Here is a 22,790-nt window from a genome sequence, read left to right on the forward strand (position 1 = left end):
TCAAAGAATAATATAACTACTTGCTAGTGTAACTCACACCTTCTTATCGTATTAATGAACTATAGCAACCATAAATATTTATCAAATAAGAAGCATGCTAAAAATAATAATCAGAAAATAGCCTACAAATAAGAAGATAAGAATCAGAAAAGAATCAATGTCAGGCACCGTGTTTTGTATATTTTAGAATATTATTATAAGATAGTATACATTCGGTTTCTGTCAGTTTTGGGATATATTCATAATCGGTTTCATCTAAAATATACGAAGGAATATAAATCTAAACTTTATTTTGTACTATATTTGCAACCTTGTTCAAGAACGGGTTTTTTCCTATAGAGTACAAGGTCATGACTATGATACTTTTCATCAGTCCTAGTCATCTTGCGTTCTGTTGGCGATTCACACCTTATTTGTCAGAGATGCTTATTGAACTGACACATATGCTCGATAATATACTGAAAAGTTGAAGAATCATCTCACAGATTATATCTCAGAGACAATAAATAAGGCTACAATCTTGCTCATCTCATTGCTATGGGCTGTGTGGCACATACCTAGCTACACATTATGTTATTTTCGTTCCATGAAATGTCTCTTAATAAATAATACGAAAAAGTAATAAGTCACTGCAAATGTAGTAAGTAAGCAAATACACATTTATGCAATTGCCGAGATACCTTACCCATTTCCTAATTAAAGATATAAAAAACTTTTATTTCAGAAAATATGTCGCAACAGTGGCTAATTTTTATATTTATTTGTAGCATAGAAAGAGTTAACTCGTACCTATTATTATTTATTCAAGAAATTATATTACGATGTTAAAAAATATATAAAATGGCATTTTTGTCATGAAGCCTGGAATCATTATTTTCCCAGGGCCCGGGTTTATTCTCGGCGGCCCTGCATACAACATCAACAAGTGTTCAATCTTAAGCATTGAGTAAACATTAAGATTTTAATTAAAATGTTACTTTGCAAAACATATTTGTATTTTTTATATATATTTATAGCTTGCCTGTTCGTAAGTTTATATTATTTTGTATTTACATCACACTTAATTATTGTGTACAAAACACGTTAAGTTTGGTTCTGATCGAAAATGAAAAAGACTAAGTAAAACTTAAGTTTCGGATAGCTTCTAATTAATTAAGAGTTACCAACCATAAAAATTAGGGTAGTTATTCTTATATTATTTTGCTAACCTTGTTAAGATAGAGTAGTTTTAATTATTATAAATCTTCTCTGGATAAAATTGAGTCTCATTTGCCTGGAGTCAAACACAGAATAATTAAAAAATAAAATGCATTTTAATACTGATACAATTTATTTTATGTGTTGATTACAAGTCAGGATAAATACTTTTATAGCTACATATAATCTTAACCCTTTGAACGCAGAAAGCGACTAAAGTCGCCCAATTGATTTTTTTATCTCTTTACGCAAAAATCAGTAAAAAAAATCCTTTTCAAGAAAAAACTTTTTTTGTGAATAAACATAAAATATCGTTTTAAATGAATGAAAATTAAAAAATCAGAACATTTAAACACAGTATCAAGGTAAAATTTGCATTTTTCAAAAAAAAAAACAATAAAATATTATTTTTGATTAACGCGTTCAAAGGGTTAATGAGAATAAAATAAATAACATCAATTTTATCTTAAATATTGCATTTATTTAATATCAATGCAAACATTTTATTTATTATTGAAAACATTACATTGAATATAGAGAAGATAGAAAGCCATGCTCTCTTAAAATACAATAAATAAACATTATAAAAAAAAAAAATTACATTGTTTTGAGCATTTCTAATGCTAGGGTAAGCTTTTCCATTTCGCCGTTGGTAGATTTCAATTTTTCCAAATTTGCGATCTGAACCTCAGATGGTACTTTTACCTCATAATCTGCTTGATTCATAGCCTGATTGAGCTTTGTTATAGTTTGATTTAGTTGCTCTCGTTTCTTTTCGATCTTCAATATCTCCTTTTCAGGCTCAATTAAACCCTAAAATACATTAAAAAATAAATATTATAAAGCAAATTCATACAATAACTAAAAAAATATAATGATAATAATAATAACCTTCAACAGGAGATGAACTTCAATTTTATCCGAAATCATCAAAATGGCACAGCCTGGAGGAGCTGGCGTTAGAAGAAACGAAGTGTACGACAAATGAGATAATAATTCGCATAAATCAATGATAGTCGCATGTTCTTCTTGATTATTAAACACCAGATATGCGATAGTCTTTTGCTTGTTTACTAAGTTATAATCTGATCGAGCGGATCTTATTGTATGGATAATCTTAGATACGATTTCATAATCTCTTTCCAAGACTTCATCGCGCCAATTACATTCCTCTTCCTGAAATTTGTAGACATATTTATGTAAAAAGCTCAAATAAATATATTATATAATAAATAAATTAGATTTACTATTGGGAACGGTGCCACACATATGGACGGCACTGATATGTCTTTTCTAGGTAGTCTCTGATACAATTCTTCAGTTATGAACGGCATAAACGGACTTAGTAGACGCAATCCGATTTCCACACACATGAACAATATTTTCTTTGAAGTTTCAGTCATATCCGTCTCAGTTTTAGATCCCATCGACGGCTTCAAGTATTCCTAAAATAAAATGTTAATTAATACACGTTATTCAAGATAATTTATTGAAATTAAATGTGAATTTTGATTACCAAATAAATGTCGCAAATTTCATACAACCATAAATTGTAACAAGCAGTAGTGGCAGTTGGAAAATCGTAAGACTCAAATGCTTTATTCACTTGAGACACGGCATTAGACACTCGAGATAACATCCATTTATCTACGGATGTGATACCTTTGAGAGTTGTCGGATCGCAAAACTGAAATTATTATTAAATATCAATCAGATTGATTATTTAACGTAAATAGAAAGTTTACGCTATCAAATATTATACTTCAAACAAGTTGTTTTCTCCCAAATATGTCAATGAGAATCTGATAGCGTTCCATAACTTATTGCAGAAGAAACGATATCCTTGCACTCTCAATATATCCAAATTTAAGTCACGGCCTTGAGTCATTGCACACAGAGCGAATCTAAAATATCAAAAGTGATTTTTACTGAATTAAATATACAAAATAAATTATATTATTTCAATATTACCTCAAAGCATCTGTTCCACATTCTGGTATACCGTTTGGATAATCTAGCTTCTGTCCTGCCTTTGCCTTTTCAATTTCTTTAGGATCGAGATTAGAATCATGCAATTGCTCGTGAAGATCTTCAAGGGAAATGCCTTTGATTACGCTCATCGGATCTATTACGTTCCCGAGCGATTTTGACATTTTACGTCCGTGGGCGTCTCTCACCATCGGATGTAAATACACCTCTCTAATACGACACAAAACATAAATTATAATACATTAGATGTACACAAATATAAATCAATTCACACTAACTTAAATGGCAGTTTTCCCAACAGCTTCTGTCCTAAAAATACCATTCTCGCTACCCAGAAGAATAGAATGTCGTGTCCGGTCTCGAGTAGAGTTCCAGGATAGAACGCCTTTAAAAAAACATTCGAATAAATAATCGAAGACTTACGATTTGATAAAGAAATATTAGGAAATGACCTGCAAATCATCGGTGTTATCGGGCCAGCCGAAGATGGAAAACGGAAATAGGCCTGAAGAGAACCACGTATCTAATACGTCGTTATCTTGTTGTAAAGTTATTCTTGAAGGATCGACTTTGAATTTTTTAACAGCTTTCTGTTTGGCTTCTTCTTCAGATCGACCCGATATCCAAAAGTCATTTTGGGTGTAAGTACTCTATGAACAGATGTTTGCATTTAAGAAAATGTGTTTATGTCATGTTTCTGAATAATCATACGAAAACAATGCTATTATTATATTATTGAACATGCAAACTAGGGCTGAAAAAAATTCGGATTCAGATATAGTTATTTTTCAATAATTCAGAATATTGCAGGGTTTCCCACTAAGGTTGTATTTTATTATACCTGAATCCGAGAACTTTGAAAACAGCTCATATAAGCTATAATTGTATACAGTGATAAAGTGCACCATATATAATACATAAAATAAAACTGTACATGCCTAGCATATATATAATATATTATACAAATGTGATGTGTGATATTAGCAATTTGATTATTCATGCACTAGTCAATCAATGGAATGTAACACTACAACAATTTTGCACAAATATAGAGGATACAATCGAGGTAAAATAACAAAAAAATATTATTTTGTAGATAGAAATACAATTTTTTATATCATCCTATCTAATTTACAAACTCATAGTTATTATCCAGATCCTAAAACTTAAATTTAAATGAATTCAATAGATTCTATCGTCATAATGACACATTCTGTGGGTTTTATTTTTTATTCATTAATTTTTTCGTTGTAACCTGACAGGCGTAAGCCCAATGCGGTATATGGGGGTAAATCTGTTCCAACTGAGTAAGTCAATCAGATATTATTTATAACCAATAATATAATTTATAACCAATGTCACTGCAGCTAGGGCCGGTTTTTTAATAATAGCGCAATTTTTTAAATAAAAATTCGAGTGCTGCTGTGGGGCTCGAACCCGCAATCTCAGAGGTATTACTCTGAAACGTTACGGACTATGCTATTCCGCCCTTTTATGTTATAATATATTATATCATATATGGACTATCATTATTAATTAAAAAATTGTAATAAAAATAATACTGATGTGCTCCTGATTTCACATGTTAATAGATGCGATATAACTCAAGAAGCCTACCTAAAATTCAAAAACAAAACTGTGGGGAAAATTTTTGTGGGTTTTTTTTTAACATCTTGATTTACATGTAAAATTATGAACACATTAGTATTTTTTTTTGTTATCTAAGATTTTTAACTTTGTGGTAAAATATGTAATCAATTTTATTCCTACCGAAATAATAACAATTATTCATAAAAAAATGATAAAAGCTACTATAGAAAAAAACTTTACAAAATGTAAATAAACTATCTAATAATATCAAATTGAAAAAAAAAATTATACCTAAAATTTCACATTTTCCATTATTAAAATCTAGAATTTAATATGTAAAATGAACTCTGACGACTATTTGTAACCCCGAACTGCTTCTCAGAATGAGATAAAAACTGCTTCCCATAATAAGAAATAATGGCTAGCGGATGGCAATTTTGGTTATTTGTCCAAATCTAGAAACATTATTATGATTTTAAGAAACCCCAATCCTCCGCCAGATGCCAGATATCGTATTTGAGATATGATAGTTTAGATCTTCCAGAGGAAGAACATAAACGCGCAACATAGTAAGGGCTTACTCTCTCAGGCCTTACAACGGGGCAGAAGGCCAACAATAAGATCCCGAAAGTATCATAGTCCATGATAATCTAAGATTGTAAAATTTTTTTGCTAAAAAGTAAAGTGCACAATTACTAAATAATAATACATTTTTTGGATAAAAACAACAATGTACTTAAAATCAGTGTGTAATTTTACACGTACATTAAGTTATCTCATTATTATAGAAAAAACCTTATAGTAAAATGTTACATTAACTATGATTAGTGTTACTAATGTTGATCATTACATGAATGATATCAATTTTAAGTTATATGTAAGTTAAGCACTGAAATTACAAGCATACTATTTTTATTACACAGCTAAGCATACTCCATGAAATTAGAACAAATCTATGTACACAATGTGTCAGAAAAGTTGTGTAAACAAGTAGCTAATTATTCATGCAAACTCGTAGAATTTAAACCCAGATCATTTCAACATACATCTTGCATTTTAACGAGAAAAATTTTCGATAGGTCTTTTCGCCTCAACGCTTCTTTCATTTTCCTGTTCTTTCTCCTGCGGCATCTCTTAAACTTAAACTGCAAAGGCTCTACTTCCTTGTGTTTGCATTAATAGATGTATTTATTAATAGCATATTATCATAATTATCAAATCACTCATACTTACAGTAGGGTCGTTTTCGTCATCCTTAATCGTTACAAAGTACACCGGAATCCTATGACCCCACCATAGTTGTCTAGATATGCACCAATCACGAATGCCTTCCATCCAATGAGACCAAGTTTTCACATGCATGTCCGGTATGATTTTTAATTCGCCGCTTTTGACGACTTTCATCGCATTTGCGGCCATTCTGGAACATTTGATGTACCATTGAGGTTTAATCAAAGGTTCGACTACGTCCTTAGATCTGCTGCACAAAGGCACCACCATAGGATTGTCCTTTGTCTCTTTATACAATCCGAGATCTTGCAGCGCCTTTAGCAGCTTTTGGCGACAATCAAAACGCTTCATTCCCTTTAAAAATACATAAACAATACTTAAAAATAGGTTAGAGCTATATAAACAGATTTTATGTCGTATTTACGTAAAACTGTCCACAATCTCCTATAATATTGCCTTTACCGTCCAAAATGGTGATAAAAGGCAAACTGTGCCGTGATCCTACTTCGAAATCGTTAGGATCGTGAGCTGGCGTTATTTTAACAGCTCCTAAACATTTATTAAAAATTAATCAAGCAAAAATATTATGAGGCAATTTATTTATAAACGAACCAGTTCCAAAACTCATATCGACAAAGTCGTCACACACAATTGGAAGCTTTCTCTTGCAGAACGGATGAATGACATATTTGCCATGCAAGTGTTGATATCTAGCGTCTTTCGGATGAACAGCTACAGCCGTATCTCCCAACATTGTTTCGATACGAGTAGTAGATACTATAATTTCTTCATCGCTATTCTCCACTTTATAAGCAAACGACACTAGCACGCCAAATTCCACCTAAAATTATACATAAATTTAAATCAAACAATAAACGATTATCATAAAAATAATATATTTACTTTATTCGTATATCCAGGTACAGAAAGCATAGTCCTTCCAGTTAATTCCAACTTATCGACTTCAATGTCAGATATAGCAGAATTTAACGCACAAGACCAGTTCACTAATCGGTTAGCTCTGTATATATCGCCACTTTCGTGCAGTCTGACGAAAGCTTCGGTCACGGCGCGACTCATAGAAGGATCCATCGTAAATCTTTCCCTACTCCAATCGTAAGAAGATCCGAGCGATTTCAATTGTTTGTATATTTCAACGCCTTTCTCTTTCTTCCAGGTCCACACGCGGTCAACGAATTTTTCTCTTCCCATTTCGAGACGAGTCATCTTCTCCTCTCTCCAAATCTTCTTTTCGACGACTACTTGCGTGGCGATACCGGCATGATCGCTTCCCGGAATCCACAGAGTGGTCTTTCCGTTCATCCGGTGCCATCTTGTGATACAATCTTCCACAGAATTTGTCAACGCATGCCCCAAATGCAAACTGCCCGTTACATTCGGTGGAGGAATCACCATTACAAATTTGCCTTCGGGATTCGGTTCCAATACAGACTTGCGCTATAACAATAAAAAACAAAATTAATACTTTAACACATTTGCAGAGGGCACAAATTGTAAAAACTTCCTAATGTGGCAGATCTGTTTTGAAAATTTATAATAAATTTGCATTGTAAGTTGAAAATAATCGTAACTCATGAGCAGGAGTTTAACCACTTCACCCTTTTATACGCACGGGCGCGTTCAAAATGTTTTTGGCGTTAGACGCATGCACGCACGGGTGCGTGTGAACTCTATATTTAAAAAAAAACGCTCTGCGTAATACCTTGCGTTACTACGCATTCTCTCATATATGCGTTTGTATCGAAGACATTTGATCCTCATAAATTAAATAAAAAAAATGATACTTTTCGACAGGGGTGGCCAGCCCGTGGCTTGCTTTGAACATTTTTATTTATATATTTTTATATTTAATTTTTAGTGTTATATATTTTTTACAATTAACGTTTAGTATCATTATTATTATATTATATATGCTTACATGTAAGAATAATAGTAAACACAATAATAAAAACTCATTACGTTTTAATTTTTTCGCTCCAAAAAATGTCTATAGTGTATCAAAATCAAAAATATGGGGATATATAATTTTATATGTGGCTCGCATTTCCGCTATGATGCATTTCCAAAGTGGTTGCAAGATCATTTGGGTAGGTTACCCCTGCTTTACGATGTTTTACATGTTTCTATCTATGCATTCTCTCACATGTGCATTTATATTGAAGACATTTACCCCTCATAAATCAAATAAAAAAACTGACACTTTAGGATGCTAGTATTTATTTTACATCTATTTCTGGATGTCATCATAAATTAGGTAACAAAACAGAAACTGTAAGTTTCAAATATTTTCTCAGAGGAACTATTCATTCAGAACTGCGTATTATAACCAGATGGTAAAATATATTCGTGTAAAATCCACAAATATCAGAACCAAAATTTAGTTTGTTTGACGCGAATGGGGAAAAAATTAGAAGAGACACACAATACCATTGTCCAGAATGCATGGTTGCTTTATGCGTTACACCTTTTTTCAAAAATCACCATACTGTATTATAAGATAATTTTTTTTTATTTGACAACAAACATTACGTATACATATACACACATACATATGTATTTCTATGTTATGTTTAGAGTTTGGATGAAAAGAAACAGCAAAGAAGGCAATTTCTAATTTTTATTATTATTATTTTTTTTTTAAAGTGTAATAATAATAATTATAATGAATAAATAATTTTAAACTGATTTTTTTCATCATTCTCATAACACATCGCATAATAAATCGCAATAAAAAAAGGTGATTATTTTTGACCATTTTTTTAAAATAATCCCGAGGATGAAGTGGTTAAAAAAAATTAGGGGCTGTGTCTTCATTATCCAGAGAATTTAAATAAGTATTATTTTTAATGGTTCCCAATCCGGGTTACGCATGTATAATTTTTTAATTTTATATTTTGAAAATCGGTTAAAATTATTTTTATTATTTAATGTAAATAAATTAATTTAATTTTCGGTGATTCTCAAACTGTGTTCCTTAGGTTTATTAGATATTTTCTAAAAATATTAAAAAAACAAACTTTTTGTATTTTCATAATTAAATACATGCAAATAAAAAACGTTTAGATGGTTCTCAATCTGTGTTCCGCATATTTATTCATATTAAAATCTTTCAATTCGTGATCGTTTTGAGAAAATTTATACAGCATCTTAATAATTTTATGTATTTAAATAAATTAATATTTCGACGATTCTCAATCCACATACTTTAATTATTATTAGTATTTTTAGGAAAACAGTGATAACTTGTTTTGAAAAAAAACCCAAAAAATTTAGCATATAATTGAATACATACAAATAAATTAATTTTCCATGGTTTTCAAATTGTGTTTCGCATATTTATTTACATATTTTTTTAGGAAAATTTTTAAATTCGTGAACGCTTTGAGAAAAGTTATACATCTTCATAATTTGATATATTTCGTAGTGAAGAGACTGAAAAAGTAGAAGGGAGAGAATTCGTAGTGGAGAGGCTGCAGCAATGAAAATAAAAATAGTAAACATGTATTGAAAACCCTCGATTAAAAAAATTCAAAGGTGTATATTTATTATGTTACATACATACATAAATACACAACTCAAAAAACATACAAAAGAAAAAAAATAAGAAACAATATTTACACAAAAAAATATTATATTCACAATAATAAAAAATGTTTGTATATATTTCAATATCAAAAAGAAATCTATATAATAATAATAATTAATATTGTATTTATCTAAAATTAAAATCCATTCTTTGTTCTTTTTGGTCTACAAATATATTTATTACCCCTGATTTATCATTAAAATCAGAGATATTTGTAATGTACATGTTTTTTTCAATACTCATAGCTTAAGTAGAAAATTGATTTTTTCCCATAGAATTTCTCAAAAATGTTTTTATTCTTTTGAGAAATAAAAAACATCTTTCTGGTTCAGCCTTAGTCATAAGTGTAGATATACTTATTTGTAAATTTGTATACTTCTGTAAAAGTATTAAAAATACCAGTAAATAATGTTTTAAATTTTTGTATGCTCTGATAAATTTTTAAATTCTGGTAGATCATTAACTTAAATTCTGTTTGTAAATGATCTTTTTCTAATATAGAGTACACTTCCAGGGTTTCCTCTAATTCCATAGATGGAATTTTCATAAAACTATCTTGATCGCTGCAAAAATTTAGCAATTTTGTTGCATACAAATGTTTCGAGAAACGAAATTGATCCTTAATTTGAAATATAATGCAATCATTTAGTTCTTTTGCCACTATGATTGCATTATATTCCTTTGAAGTTTTCCAGTAACGCCTTCCTGGCAGGTCAAATCGGGGATCTCATTCAAAAGTTGAAGTTTGGCTTGTCGTTGATGTTTTTTCACCTTCAGTCGTATGAGAATGTAACCAATTTTTTGCCGTATTCAACATTTTAAATTACATCTTTGATGTTGTATTTAATTTTTGAAATACGCGAAACGTATTAAATAAAGCACAATGTAAAAGATAAAAAAACTTTCTTCAGCTACTTCAAGTCGCGTGTTTCGACCGATTCTATTGGTATCGATTATTTTCGCGTTATGTATAGTGGAAATAATTTGTACATTACGATTCGATCTAGTCGTCCCAAAATCGTCGATAGCAAAGTGTACGCTAATTTCACACTTTTATAAAAAATATCCGTGTAGAGATGATTCCATTTAATTAAATATTGATCTAAAATTTTCAGTCCGATGTTTTCTAGTCATACCTTATCCAGTACACAACGAAATTGTAAATAAAACCGGATTTGCCTCGCAATCAATTCTATTAAGAATGTCATATTTTATCATTTTACTCGTGTTATAAACCCTGAAGCCAAGTCTTCCTTCCCATAGTATAATATTTTCGTCGAATGATATATTTTGTTACTGTTCATTGACAGTTTTAAATTTATATAAATTTATACATCTCTCACTTTGATAAGTTTGTTGGCATTAGAAGATACATTAAAATTATCAACAAAAAAATGCAAATACATCAAAATTTGCTTTAATTAATCTTTGCTCATCGCTTTTTTTTTTCTTTCCGGTACTATTCCGGTACTAATAAACTATGTTTTCAAATTAATCATCGCTGATAAATAATGACGATATTTCAACTAAGATTTTCAGAACCATCTGGAAATATTTTGACTCCAGCAACACCTTCGATATTTTCATTGTTTCTCACTAGATCAAAATCTACATCGAGATCTTCCTCCGTGTCACTGAATGAACACAATGCAGGTACATGCATTACACGTATTCCATTTCTTTGTCCTACAATATATGACGGAACATTTATCGCACTTGACCCGAAATTTGTCACATGCTATAGATGCCTAGGCGTGCATCTTGTATCTACACAGGGAGACTTGAAAAGGCGTCCAAAAGCGGTACCCGACGTGAATGTGTTATGCTGTTATCTATTTGAGCCCTCCATGTGTCCAATGCGCAATGAAAAATTCATATTTTTAATTGCAAGAACTTTTTCAATTAAAGAAGCTGTGAATTAAATATATTTTCATTTTATTCACGTGTGTTTAGTGCTTAGATTTCAGTTATAATAATTTTAACTAAAGGTATAAATTTTTATGAAATCCCCAGGACCATAAAATGTTGAATGATAATAGTATGAATAATTACTCCATATTCTGGCTTGAAGAATCCACTCTTTTCCCACCAGTCATACCAAGCAGCTTCGACGTATTGCGGACTGTAAGCATCCGGTAAGGGTGATACAACATCTTTCTTTTCGCCAGGAGCAGTGTTTCCAGTATACGTGACAACTTCCTTATTTTCTTTAACTTTTTTCTGCAACAGAAGCAAATGATGCAATTTTATTATTTAGTGAAACTATATAATTATCAAATAATTCAAATGGTACCGTGGTAAATGTTGCGTAACTAGCAAATTGCGTCTAATTATATACCATGTTTAATATATCAATATCGCGTGGAAGAAAGTGAAAGGTCATTTTAGTGACATACCTCAGATTTTTCCTTAGGTGCTGCGACGACGGTGGACAGCTTTTCTTGTTTTTGTTTTAGTTTATCAAGTTTGGCGGCTTTCTTTGCTTCTTTTTCTAATTGCTTTGCCGTTTTTGGCGGCTCACCCGATTCCACGTCCTCCATGCTGACACGCCCGGCTGTCAACGTTAACGATCGTCTTGCGCTTTTCAGTTGGTACACGCGCTACCAATTGATTTAAATCATAACAATACATAAGTCGAGCATATTTTTAAAAATATTCAGAATAAAAATAATATCTCTATTTAAACAAATATAATACATATTCCAAATTAAATAAAAATTACAATTAAGACATTCAACATAGTAAAGAACAGAAAAATGGTACTTCAGCAAAAATTTATTGGCCACTTTCGCAGACATTAGGGCTAAAAGCAGAACACATGTTCATAACAATCTGGTTTTTGAGCGTGATACCAAAAAAATTGCCAAGTACCTAAAACTTACTAGGGTAAATCAGTGGTTCTCAAACTCATTATGCCCATGGACCCCTTCTTATAGCAAAATCCTAACCATAACCCCCCCAAGTTAAATAACTGCATATTGTATATTAGTGGTGTGATGCAAATCTAAAAAAGTACAGTGGTGTATTGTAAATAATGTGGTACCAGATGAAAATGTCATCGTTTGTCCTATTTCATATTTATCATCAGTTGTTCTTCGGCTGTCGAGTTGTTAACACGTAGTTTATCGGTTAGCACACACTTTCAGGACGGTATTTATTTAATAATATATTTTTTTTCTTCTTTTTCATTATAAAATGAAAGACTTTGTTCCAAACAAACAATTTTTGCAGTTGCATTTGATACGAATATCACAAAAAAACAATGCATTACTGCAGTAAGACATGATGAACACTAATCTCACTACGATAAGTATGATAAGTGCTCGCCAGTGCCACAGGTTTAATAAATTTCAAAGTGGGAACATTAGCGTAAAAAAAAACAACGAATAAGTGAAAGGGTTGTAAAAGTGAATGATAACTAGGAATTTTATTTTTATTTATAAGCAAAGGCTAATTATTTGCAAACTGTGAAAATTTGTAATTATTCTTTGCATTTATTTGACTTATTCAGTTGGTACTAATTTGCCTCGTTGTAACGCATTTGATTTACGCCAATCAGGTTACATCGAAAAAAAAAATAAAAATAAAATATATGACAAAAACACTTACACTTAGGTACTTACACCACACTTTTACTACAGAGATAAGAGATAAAATTTGTGATTATATGGCAAAATCATAAAACTGTTTATTTAAATTTCAAACCCTATTAAAATATTTGCAAAATATAAATTTTTGTTCGATATTACCCCGCCGTATTATATTCCGCTATATCAAAAGAGAAAGTACATATTATAAATTGAAATAAAATAAATCGGTAATTTATGAATGTTGACACAAGTAAAAAACATATTCGCCAGCTAACGGCAGACGTCAACGTGCTGGCAACATCATCGACCAGCTGGTCGGCAGCAGTGGCGTCAGCGGTTCAGCGTCGACGGCCGCCTCAAAGCGACTCGTTTGCGAAGCCGTCTCGCTTCGTCGATGTCCCATTCAGGATCCACGGGACTCAGCGGCGGGCCACGTCATCCGGCCGCTGTGACCGCCAGTCTCAACCAACTGCGGCAGTACCGTTTCCACAAACAACCCAACGAGCAGGCTCGTAGGGAATACCTTTCCGGTCAGTTTCGTAAACATAACCTCAAATTCGGATCTGACTAAACCTTGCATGACACGTTTTATTATTTTTACCTTGCATTTTAATTACCTTTTTGACACCGTCGGGTACTATGTGCTAATCGTTTTCTTCGTCCTCATTTGCAGCATCCTCTTCTGTCATACAAGATCAACCAGGTATGGCCTCGCCGGGAATCAAGCCGATCACGACGTACAAGCGAATACGCCTCCCCAACTCCGAGTCCGATAATGAAGTGGCAACTCCTGCTAAAGTTCAAGTTCAAGCTCCACTGGACACCGCTACTAAAGAGAGACGGTTCAAAAACATGATACAAATGTTTCCAGATATAAGCTCTATGGTAATTATATTCTATAAACAGCAGTGAAAAAAGTCTTCTTGAACCCTTACAATTATGTATTCCCAGATGTTTGGAAATGCATAAGACGATTCCTAATAACTACAGGCTGCTTCATAGATATATTTTTAAGGATCAAATCTTGGTTTACTACTGTTTCATCTGTTTATAAATAATGATTAAAAATTAAGCGATCACTAATTCTTAATCTCTATAAGATTTAGATTCATTGTGAAGTTGGGCTTCATTAAATTGTTCTATAAAATTCGACTCTGCATTATTTCCCTACGATCTTAGAAAAAAGAAAAAAAAATGTTTTAGTTGATAACTTCACATAGCACAAAGCAGATAACAACTCAAATAGTTATTCCTAAAGATTTTTATATCGGAGAAAGTTGCAAGCTTCTAACCGTGTTGCCGGTCATTTCATGCCATCATTCTGAGTAAGAGCTAACTTTTAGTCGTGCCTTGACTGTTGTCACTCAATATTGCATTTTTTACCCCAAAAAAGGATTATTATTTACAAAATTTAGATAAATAAATGCACAGATTCAAAGAAACTTATTGAGATCAATAATGTACTTTTTTAAATACGTAAGTGCTGAAAGTTATGATGTTATAAATTATTTTTTTTTAATTTCTTATGGCCAAAAGCAATTATTTACTGCAAGTTCTACAAGTATGCTAGAAAATAAATATAATTTACTACATCTAGATACAAACTAAAAAAAAACAGATCATACAAAGAACAATAAATAAGGACTATGTATTCGATAAAAAAAGTTGTTCCACAATATTATTACAATTTTCATAACTATAGTTTTAGTTTATGTTCTGTCTAAAATAATTGCTCATTTTTTTCTTCATATTTTCCGTATAAAGTTCCTTAAAAATGGAGGTTGCAGTTTAAAACTATGTCTCTAAAAATAAGATAAAGGTAATGAAGTTGTATTCATTACAGCCTTTACGTGTTTGTTCTAACGCAGTATTAGCAGTACTTTATTCAACCCAAAATTTAAAAAAAATACCAATTTTTAATGACTAAATAATGTTTACATATTACTCAACATTAAGAAAAAAACAATAACGTGGCTAAAAAATGTCAATTGGGGCATCAGCCCATTGTATTTTCATTTAAATTATTTCGATTGTCTCGCAAAATAAACTTTCAGCGGGAGAAAACCTTTTCAACACTATCTTGTGTTGCTGGAGCTCCTAAAAGCACCATTGCAATTTTGTATAAATGAGGATATGTATTTTTATTTTCCTCCTAAAATTCTAAAATATGTTGTTTCTATCTAATCTCTGTACATGGTTCAAGTTATTCAATATGAATCAATGTCCACATCCGTAAAAATAGGAAATCCTTAAATTCTTTACTTCTTAAAAATCCTTTTTATCAGATTTTTCACAATATGTTTGTGCTTGTTCATTTGTGAATGAAATTGATTTCTCTAAAAACTATAATTTGCTCTAAATATTTTTCAAGTGTTGCACAGGTTGCATTTTTTGTGACTATGTGCTTGAACATGGACCGAACCGAAATAAGCTGATATTATTTTTTCAGTTCAGCTCTGGTTTTCATTCCGACAAAAATAACGTTTTATTTTCGGTTAACAATAACACAATATAATATTACAAAAATGCTCGAAGTCAAAAAAAAATGTAAAAACCAAGTTTAGTCCACAAATGTTTTCTAGTAGTGGCCAAAAAAAACCTAAAATATTCGAGGTTTACCTAAAATGGTACAGTGCTAGACCAAAAACCCCAATATTAGCTACATGCATGGCAACTACTTGATTAGTTGTTTTAAGAAAATACATCGCTCTAATTGGTTAGCAATGACATAGAAAGGCTAATTTCCAAGAAAATTTCGCAATTTTTTTATAATTTGTCTAATGTAATTTGAGATATACATATAAATTTTAATTTCTGTCCATCCATTAAATTTTATCTCTTTGTGACTAGATAAAATTCGAGTCCGTTTTTTATTACTTATGATCTTTGAACATATTCATTAATCCCTAATCTGAGGTTTGATGCCAATACTTGGACCTATGCATTCCACCTACTGGGAGTCACTTCTAACTTTTGTATTTAAATATGCACTGGATAAGAAGTTATGATTTTTTTTCTGAACGGAACTATTTTTTAAAAAGTTGCGAATATGCCGTGAACATGTGTCATCCGTGTGTTAAAATACAATTCTAACATTATAAATCATTTTAGATTATAAAAAGTGTTCTTTCGAAACACAACTGGAACGAAGAACGTTGCCGTGATGAGCTGCTGGACTTCGATCCGGAACAACAAGAGACAAACAACAGCCTCCGAGGACACAGATTCACCAACGGTCATATAAAAATCAACGGAAACATGCCGAAACCCGTAAACACGAGCAATTCAAACAAATTCAATGTTAAAATCCATATTCAAAAGAAAAACAGTCATGGTAAAAAGGCCGGTAGTGAAAGTGACGTCAGTGATTTAGACGAAGACGATCACAATCCTTCCAGAAGAGAAAAAGTCTTCGATAGGTAAGTTTTTTTATTATGTTTTAAATGGTCCCTTTTTCCATGTCTAAATGATTTTATTTTTCAATCAGCGATGAAGAATCTGACGTCGAGATAGACAATGACCTTTCCGGGCACAAAAAGAGAGTTTTTGAATTTTTAAACACTGCCAAGAGCGTGGAATTGCAACAGTTGCAAGGGTGCTCTTTGAAAAAGGCCGAATTGATCAGCGGCCTCAGACCTTTCACCGGATGGGTCGATCTTGTCGAAAAGTTCCAGGATAACAAGAGTATCAGTACAGACTTATTGAATTCCGCTCAAGAATTGCTGGTGACAAGAAACAACATACAAAAGCTGATGAAGAAATGCACCAGTTTAGCTAATCAGATGGAAATGGCAGTTGCCGCCGGTGCTGGTGTGTTACAGCAACCGGCCAGTTTAGAACCGGCGTACGTATAATTCATTACCCTCGTTGAGCTATTGGAATTTGAATTTAAAAATAATTATTTTATTATTTAGAATGAGATTGGCGCCCTATCAGATGGTCGGTCTTAACTGGCTATGCGCTATGCACAATCAGAAAGTAAACGGAATCTTAGCCGATGAAATGGGACTCGGTAAGACTGTGCAAGTGATAGCTTTCTTAGCGCATTTGAAGGAGACCAATCAGGTCACCGGTACGCATTTGATCGTTGTTCCGGCTTCTACTTTAGGTGAGTTATAGTCGTTGCGACTCGATTAAACACGTTTAAAGCGAACGATCTACAACATTTTTATATAATTGCAGAGAATTGGAACGTTGAGTTTAAAAGATGGTGTCCGTCGATCAGAGTCGCTCTATATTATGGGAACCAAGATGAGCGAAGGTCAATTAGAATCGAATGGGCAAAATACGGATTAAGAAATATAGACGTGATCGTCACTACGTGAGTTGAATAAAATATTAATTGATCAAACTTTTAAATATGAATAATAATTTGTATAATGATAAAATTACAGATATAATTTAGTTAGTAGTTGTCCAGAAGAGCGAAAGATGTTTAGAGTTACTCAGATGGAGTATGTGGTGTTTGACGAGGCTCACATGCTCAAGAATATGTCCACGCAAAGATACGAGAATTTGATTAAAATAAAAGTATGTCTTATTTTATGCCTGATTTATTTTGCTAATAAAATTGCAAATCAAGTTTTTAATAATAAAAAAAAATTTATACATGTACTTTTCAGGCCGCTCATCGTATTTTGCTAACTGGAACTCCTCTGCAAAATAACCTTTTGGAATTGATGTCCCTTTTGTGTTTCGTTATGCCTCATCTCTTCGCCAACAACACCGATGACCTCAAAAGTTTATTTCATAAGAGCAATGTAAGTTTATCTATATTATTTATTTCTTATAAGTTTGCTAACCAATGATTTGTGTAATTCAGAAAACTTCTACTAAAAAGCATTCAACAAAAGAAGTATGTGACGTCGAAATGTCTCCGTTCGAACAAACTCAGATCGCTCAAGCAAAACGCATCATGAAACCCTTTGTTCTGAGACGGCTAAAGCGAGACGTCTTGAAAGATTTACCCGCAAAAACAGATTTAACTATGTCAGTTCCATTGGTGGAGAGTCAACAAGAACAATATAAAAATTTGATTTCTTCGTTCACTGCTACTGATGGAATCGTAAGCAATTGAATACCATTATAATATGTAATAATTTTTCGTTTTAATAATATCATATTATTTATAGATTCATGCTACAACTGAACAAAGCGGCATGTCGATGATGATGGACATGAGGAAGCTCTCGAACCACCCTTGCCTGCTGCGGTACTATTACGACGAAAAGAAACTGCGGAAGATTGCAGCCAAGCTCGCTATTGAACCAAAGTATAAGGAGAAGAATCCGCAGCACGTCTTTGAAGATCTGCGCTGCATTTCCGATTTTCAAATTCATCAGCTAACCAAAACTTTTAAGGTAAAATCAATCGAATCAAATATTGACCGCTGTGTTTTTGATGTCTTGAAAAAAAATAAAAAAATGATAATGCTCTTCGTGAATTAGCTACATTTTTCAAGACTTTAAAATTATATCTAGACAGAATCTAAATGACTGATTTTTTTATTATAGAGTATCTCTTCGATGGGACTCCCTGATGAATATATCATCACTTCCGGGAAATTCGCAAGACTTGATGAATTACTGCCTAAGTTTAAAGCCGAAGGACATAGAGTGCTTATATTTAGTCAATTTACAATGATGCTCGATATAATCGAGCCATTCCTCTCTATTAGAGGATACCACTACCTCAGATTAGATGGAACTACAGCTGTTACTTTGAGGTATAATCAATAAAGTGCATATTCTCATTTACATATGTGATTTAATATAATTTATTATACAAATCGTAGGCAAGATCTCATAGACCAATATAACGAAGAATCTGATATTTTTATATTTTTACTGTCGACGAAAGCCGGAGGTCTCGGCATTAATTTAACGGCTGCCGATACTGTGATTATCCACGATATAGATTTTAACCCTTATAACGATAAGCAAGCTGAAGACAGGTAATTCAAATTAAATTTAATGGTTTAGTTCAAAGTTTCATTGTGTTTGTACGATCAACAGGTGTCACAGAATGGGTCAGAAGAAGCCAGTCACGATATACCGGTTCGTAAGCTCTGGTACAATCGAAGAGGGTATCTACCAAGTTGCCCAAGAGAAATTGAATCTCGAGAGGGACATCACAGGCTCAGATGGTATTTTTTATCTATTTTTTTTAAGATCTTACTTTAATTGATTCAATCTAATTTATATGATATTGTTTTAGAAAACGAGCCTCAAGAGATGAAGAACGTAGTCAGATTGTTAAATCTGGCCATGGGAGTGACCACTAATCCTAAATAATTTACATACGCGAAATTATTAGATAATGCTTTAAAAACGCATACCTGTGACTCAATATGTCCTACTTTATGTATGTGAAATTTAACGGGATGAGTTGTTTATTTATAATAATTTTCACTTATTGCTCGGAAATGTACCTGTTCTAATATTTTTCCTTATTAATTTCTTATAAATTTTCAATCGAAAATCTACAAAAGCTATTCATGACGTTAGGTTAATTCGATCCACTGCTAGTGTTTTATGATCTAACACAATCATTCCATAACGAATAAGCAGTTTATAATACCACTCGTTTGTTTCGATTTTGTGAAGTTGCAATTATGCTCTATGCTCGGATTGTGTCTCGAAATTTGCAGATTATTTTAGTAAACCGATGATAATACGTATGTCTATTTTTTATATCGTTGAAATATTATAGTTTTAAAATCTAGCATTACCAAATATACTGTCTGCAATTTGTGATGCATATTCAAAATTGCATAATTCCGTGACTTTACAAATTTTATTTTATATAGAACTGAAGTGGTCGAGATTTATGCCAGTGTCGATATCTGTGAGTGTATGACTTAATTTAAATGAAATAATTGCACGGTTTTCGTTGCCGTTTTTAGTATTTTGTATGAAATAGTTTATTCTTAGTAATTTATTTTTAATTTTAATATGTTCAGTTAGACAATGTGATAGGGTTTTTTTATATTATGAAGAAATTATTGTTTTATTGATTATTTCAAGGGCGTCGAATGTGTCTAACGAATAGAACAAAAAAAAATACTTTGAACGTTTATATTTTTTTTCTTATAAATGAAGTGAAATTATGTTCGTTCCAATTGGAAGAAACGTCAGTGAAGTTACTGATTGACAACTCTTGTATTGTTATTGTACTTTAAATAAACTTAATAATTTTTCAATGTTATCCTTTTAATTTCATCCCTCCTATTTTAATAATCAATACTTCTCTTTCGTATTTGTCTGTGAAAGTGGGTAGAGAAAACATCAAGGATGTTCAAAATTTTGATGACGATACAATCACTTCTGTACAGAAAGAAGTATTGTATACTCTACTTAAAATATCGACCTCAGAATATGATGTATCTAATATATATTCAAAAGAGAAAGACTAAGTGTATTAAGTAAACGTGCTGCTGTTTCTGACATTTACATGATAATTGTTCAAACATTAACTGCTGCAAAGATACAATTTTTAAGAAATCCTTGTCAGTCATCGAACCTGACCTAGAAATTAACATCAATTTAAAAATATGTAAGGCATGCTATCTGATAATTACAGTATTTTTTCTTGAAGGACTTTCTTTTCAATTTTTGTTAATTAAAAAAGCATCGTTGCAGTTGAAAAAATCAATAGAAAGCTAAACCAACTAGAATATTCCTATTGAGAGTGATATAATAGTATCACAAAGTTTGAGAAACAATGGGCAGATACATCTATGGAAATAAATAAGGAAGACCAGAGTTATTCTATCGAGTGATGATTTTTTAAATGATTAATGTAACTTCTTTCGTAAGTTGAAAGCCAAAAACTGCTCCGAATCTAAGAAATCAGTTTTATAACTCCTTTAACATTAAACATACTTCAATGATTATTTAAATTAAATTCAGTCGACCAAAATCGTAAACACCGTCTCTAGTACAAATTTTCTCTTTATCCAAAACAAATATTTTTATTCTATTTTGATTTCACTCGAGTAAGTAAAAGGTTCAGTAATCATCATCATGTGTTGTATTATTCGTGTTCATTGCTAATTATCCTATAATTAACAGCAACTACCTGTTTACATCCACTACTATGAATCAACGATTTCTTTTAACTAGAGGCGTTATTTAATTCACATACATATACATATAGGCAAATATAGCATTTAAAGTTTTGAAGGATTACCACCATGCCATTGAACATTCTTCTAAGAAAATTGATCTTGATCTTTAAACCAAATAATAATGACTACTTTTACTTTACAAAGAAGAAATTTTATTCTGTATAACTCTTCAAAAAATACTCGATATCTTCGATAATAATCTACTTCCCAGCAGTTTTTTTCAATGAATAATAACATCGCTAACCGCTTTAGATTTGAGCGAATATCTTTCAGTGCTCTCTTTATTATCCACCGTGAGAAGTGAGACCGGGTTTTTGAACTCTTAGACTTTCGAATGTGTTTTCGACACTCAATGTTCGTTTTGGTCATTGTTCTATACATCTTTACCTCCATTGCTAAAAAGTATGGAAATAGAACAAATTGCTTTGACTGTTTCACTAGTTTACGATAAATACGTTTTGCCCTTATTTATTATTATATTAGTGACATGGAATAAATTTATATGTAGATATTTCTATGGACGTACATGTTCACGGTCGCATCTGAAGTAGAGTGACATCATAATCAGGTGTACTGGTGCGTATTAATTTCAAAATAACGTGCGTATTGGTTTTCTTCCGGTACTTGAGCTCATTAAGCATAATTATTACTGTGAACTGATTACATGCCTAAGTGCAATTTCCTAACGGGTTATTCTCAACTTCAGATCTGTTATGATTATGAAGATGGTTTATTGCATTTTTACGAAAGCTATGCAGTACGCCTATCAATAACAGTACATAATAATATTATTATTGATTGAAACGTGACTTTAACGAGACCAATGGAGAACGAGGGAAAGTTTTGAGATTTTGCCGGTAGATGTTTCGATAATAATTTCTTAAATTTTTATCATTTTATCTCAGAAGACTTATCATTACCATATATTGTTGAACATAAAAACAATAATTTAAAATTGAGACATAGTAATGCAATATAAATACAGATCAGAAATAAACAAAGCAATAAAATCGATTCTTTCTCTTCAATCTCACGCATCTTTAGTTGGAGCCAATCTCTCGATGTGTTTGTATTTACCAGATGGAAGCAATTTGTTAAAGAGCTCTTAAGCGATGATCGACCCAATCGATTATGAGGGGAAAAGTTGAAAGAGCAATCGCAAAAGTTAAGAAAAAAATATGGAATAAAGTGTTTGTTTAGTTGTTCACTGTAATTTATGAAAAATATTAAAAACACTCCATTGGTTGTCGCACTATCAAAAAAATTGCAATGATAAAGTAAAGTAGGCACGTGTTTATTATATCACATAAAATATAAAGATTCTGCCGCCAGCTTCTCCACTGCCGCTCAGAGAATATACTGTCGTTGCCACATCAATCAGAATTCTGAGGATCGTCCAGTGACATTGCCCCTCCGCCAGCTTCTCCACCACCACTCGGAGAAAACATCTCGCCATTTA

The 22,790-nt window shown here is 31.9% G+C and overlaps 2 protein-coding genes across 3 annotated transcripts; one reads left to right on the forward strand and one right to left on the reverse strand.

The window, feature by feature from the left end:
* Positions 1 to 1,311: 1,311 nt before the first annotated feature.
* On the reverse strand, positions 1,312 to 12,210 carry ValRS (Valyl-tRNA synthetase). 2 transcript variants are annotated; one of them, XM_088181675.1, is made up of 15 exons: positions 12,010 to 12,210; positions 11,666 to 11,833; positions 6,910 to 7,464; positions 6,619 to 6,847; positions 6,431 to 6,555; positions 6,010 to 6,360; positions 5,823 to 5,939; positions 3,639 to 3,836; positions 3,465 to 3,571; positions 3,169 to 3,396; positions 2,960 to 3,101; positions 2,714 to 2,884; positions 2,445 to 2,642; positions 2,089 to 2,373; positions 1,312 to 2,010 (listed from the first exon to the last, which is right to left on the reverse strand). In XM_088181675.1, exons 1-15 carry the CDS (start codon positions 12,151 to 12,153, stop codon positions 1,795 to 1,797), a joined length of 3,234 nt encoding a protein of 1,077 aa, XP_088037801.1. In that variant the 5' UTR covers positions 12,154 to 12,210; the 3' UTR covers positions 1,312 to 1,794. The 2 variants fall into 2 exon arrangements, with proteins under 2 accessions (XP_088037801.1, XP_088037802.1); XM_088181676.1 differs by lacking the exon at positions 5,823 to 5,939.
* Positions 12,211 to 13,526: 1,316 nt separating this feature from the next.
* On the forward strand, positions 13,527 to 20,404 carry Etl1 (SWI/SNF-related, matrix-associated actin-dependent regulator of chromatin, subfamily a, containing DEAD/H box 1). Its single transcript, XM_088205425.1, has 14 exons — positions 13,527 to 13,733; positions 13,877 to 14,088; positions 16,315 to 16,622; positions 16,691 to 17,047; positions 17,118 to 17,311; positions 17,386 to 17,524; positions 17,598 to 17,733; positions 17,826 to 17,963; positions 18,026 to 18,268; positions 18,336 to 18,563; positions 18,717 to 18,928; positions 18,998 to 19,156; positions 19,218 to 19,348; positions 19,420 to 20,404. Exons 1-14 carry the CDS (start codon positions 13,598 to 13,600, stop codon positions 19,494 to 19,496), a joined length of 2,670 nt encoding a protein of 889 aa, XP_088061551.1. The 5' UTR covers positions 13,527 to 13,597; the 3' UTR covers positions 19,497 to 20,404.
* Positions 20,405 to 22,790: the final 2,386 nt, after the last annotated feature.

Source organism: Plectrocnemia conspersa, unplaced genomic scaffold, assembly GCF_051122295.1.
Source record: "Plectrocnemia conspersa isolate PC_06_02 unplaced genomic scaffold, ASM5112229v1 ptg000002l, whole genome shotgun sequence".
NCBI lineage: Eukaryota > Metazoa > Arthropoda > Insecta > Trichoptera > Polycentropodidae > Plectrocnemia > Plectrocnemia conspersa.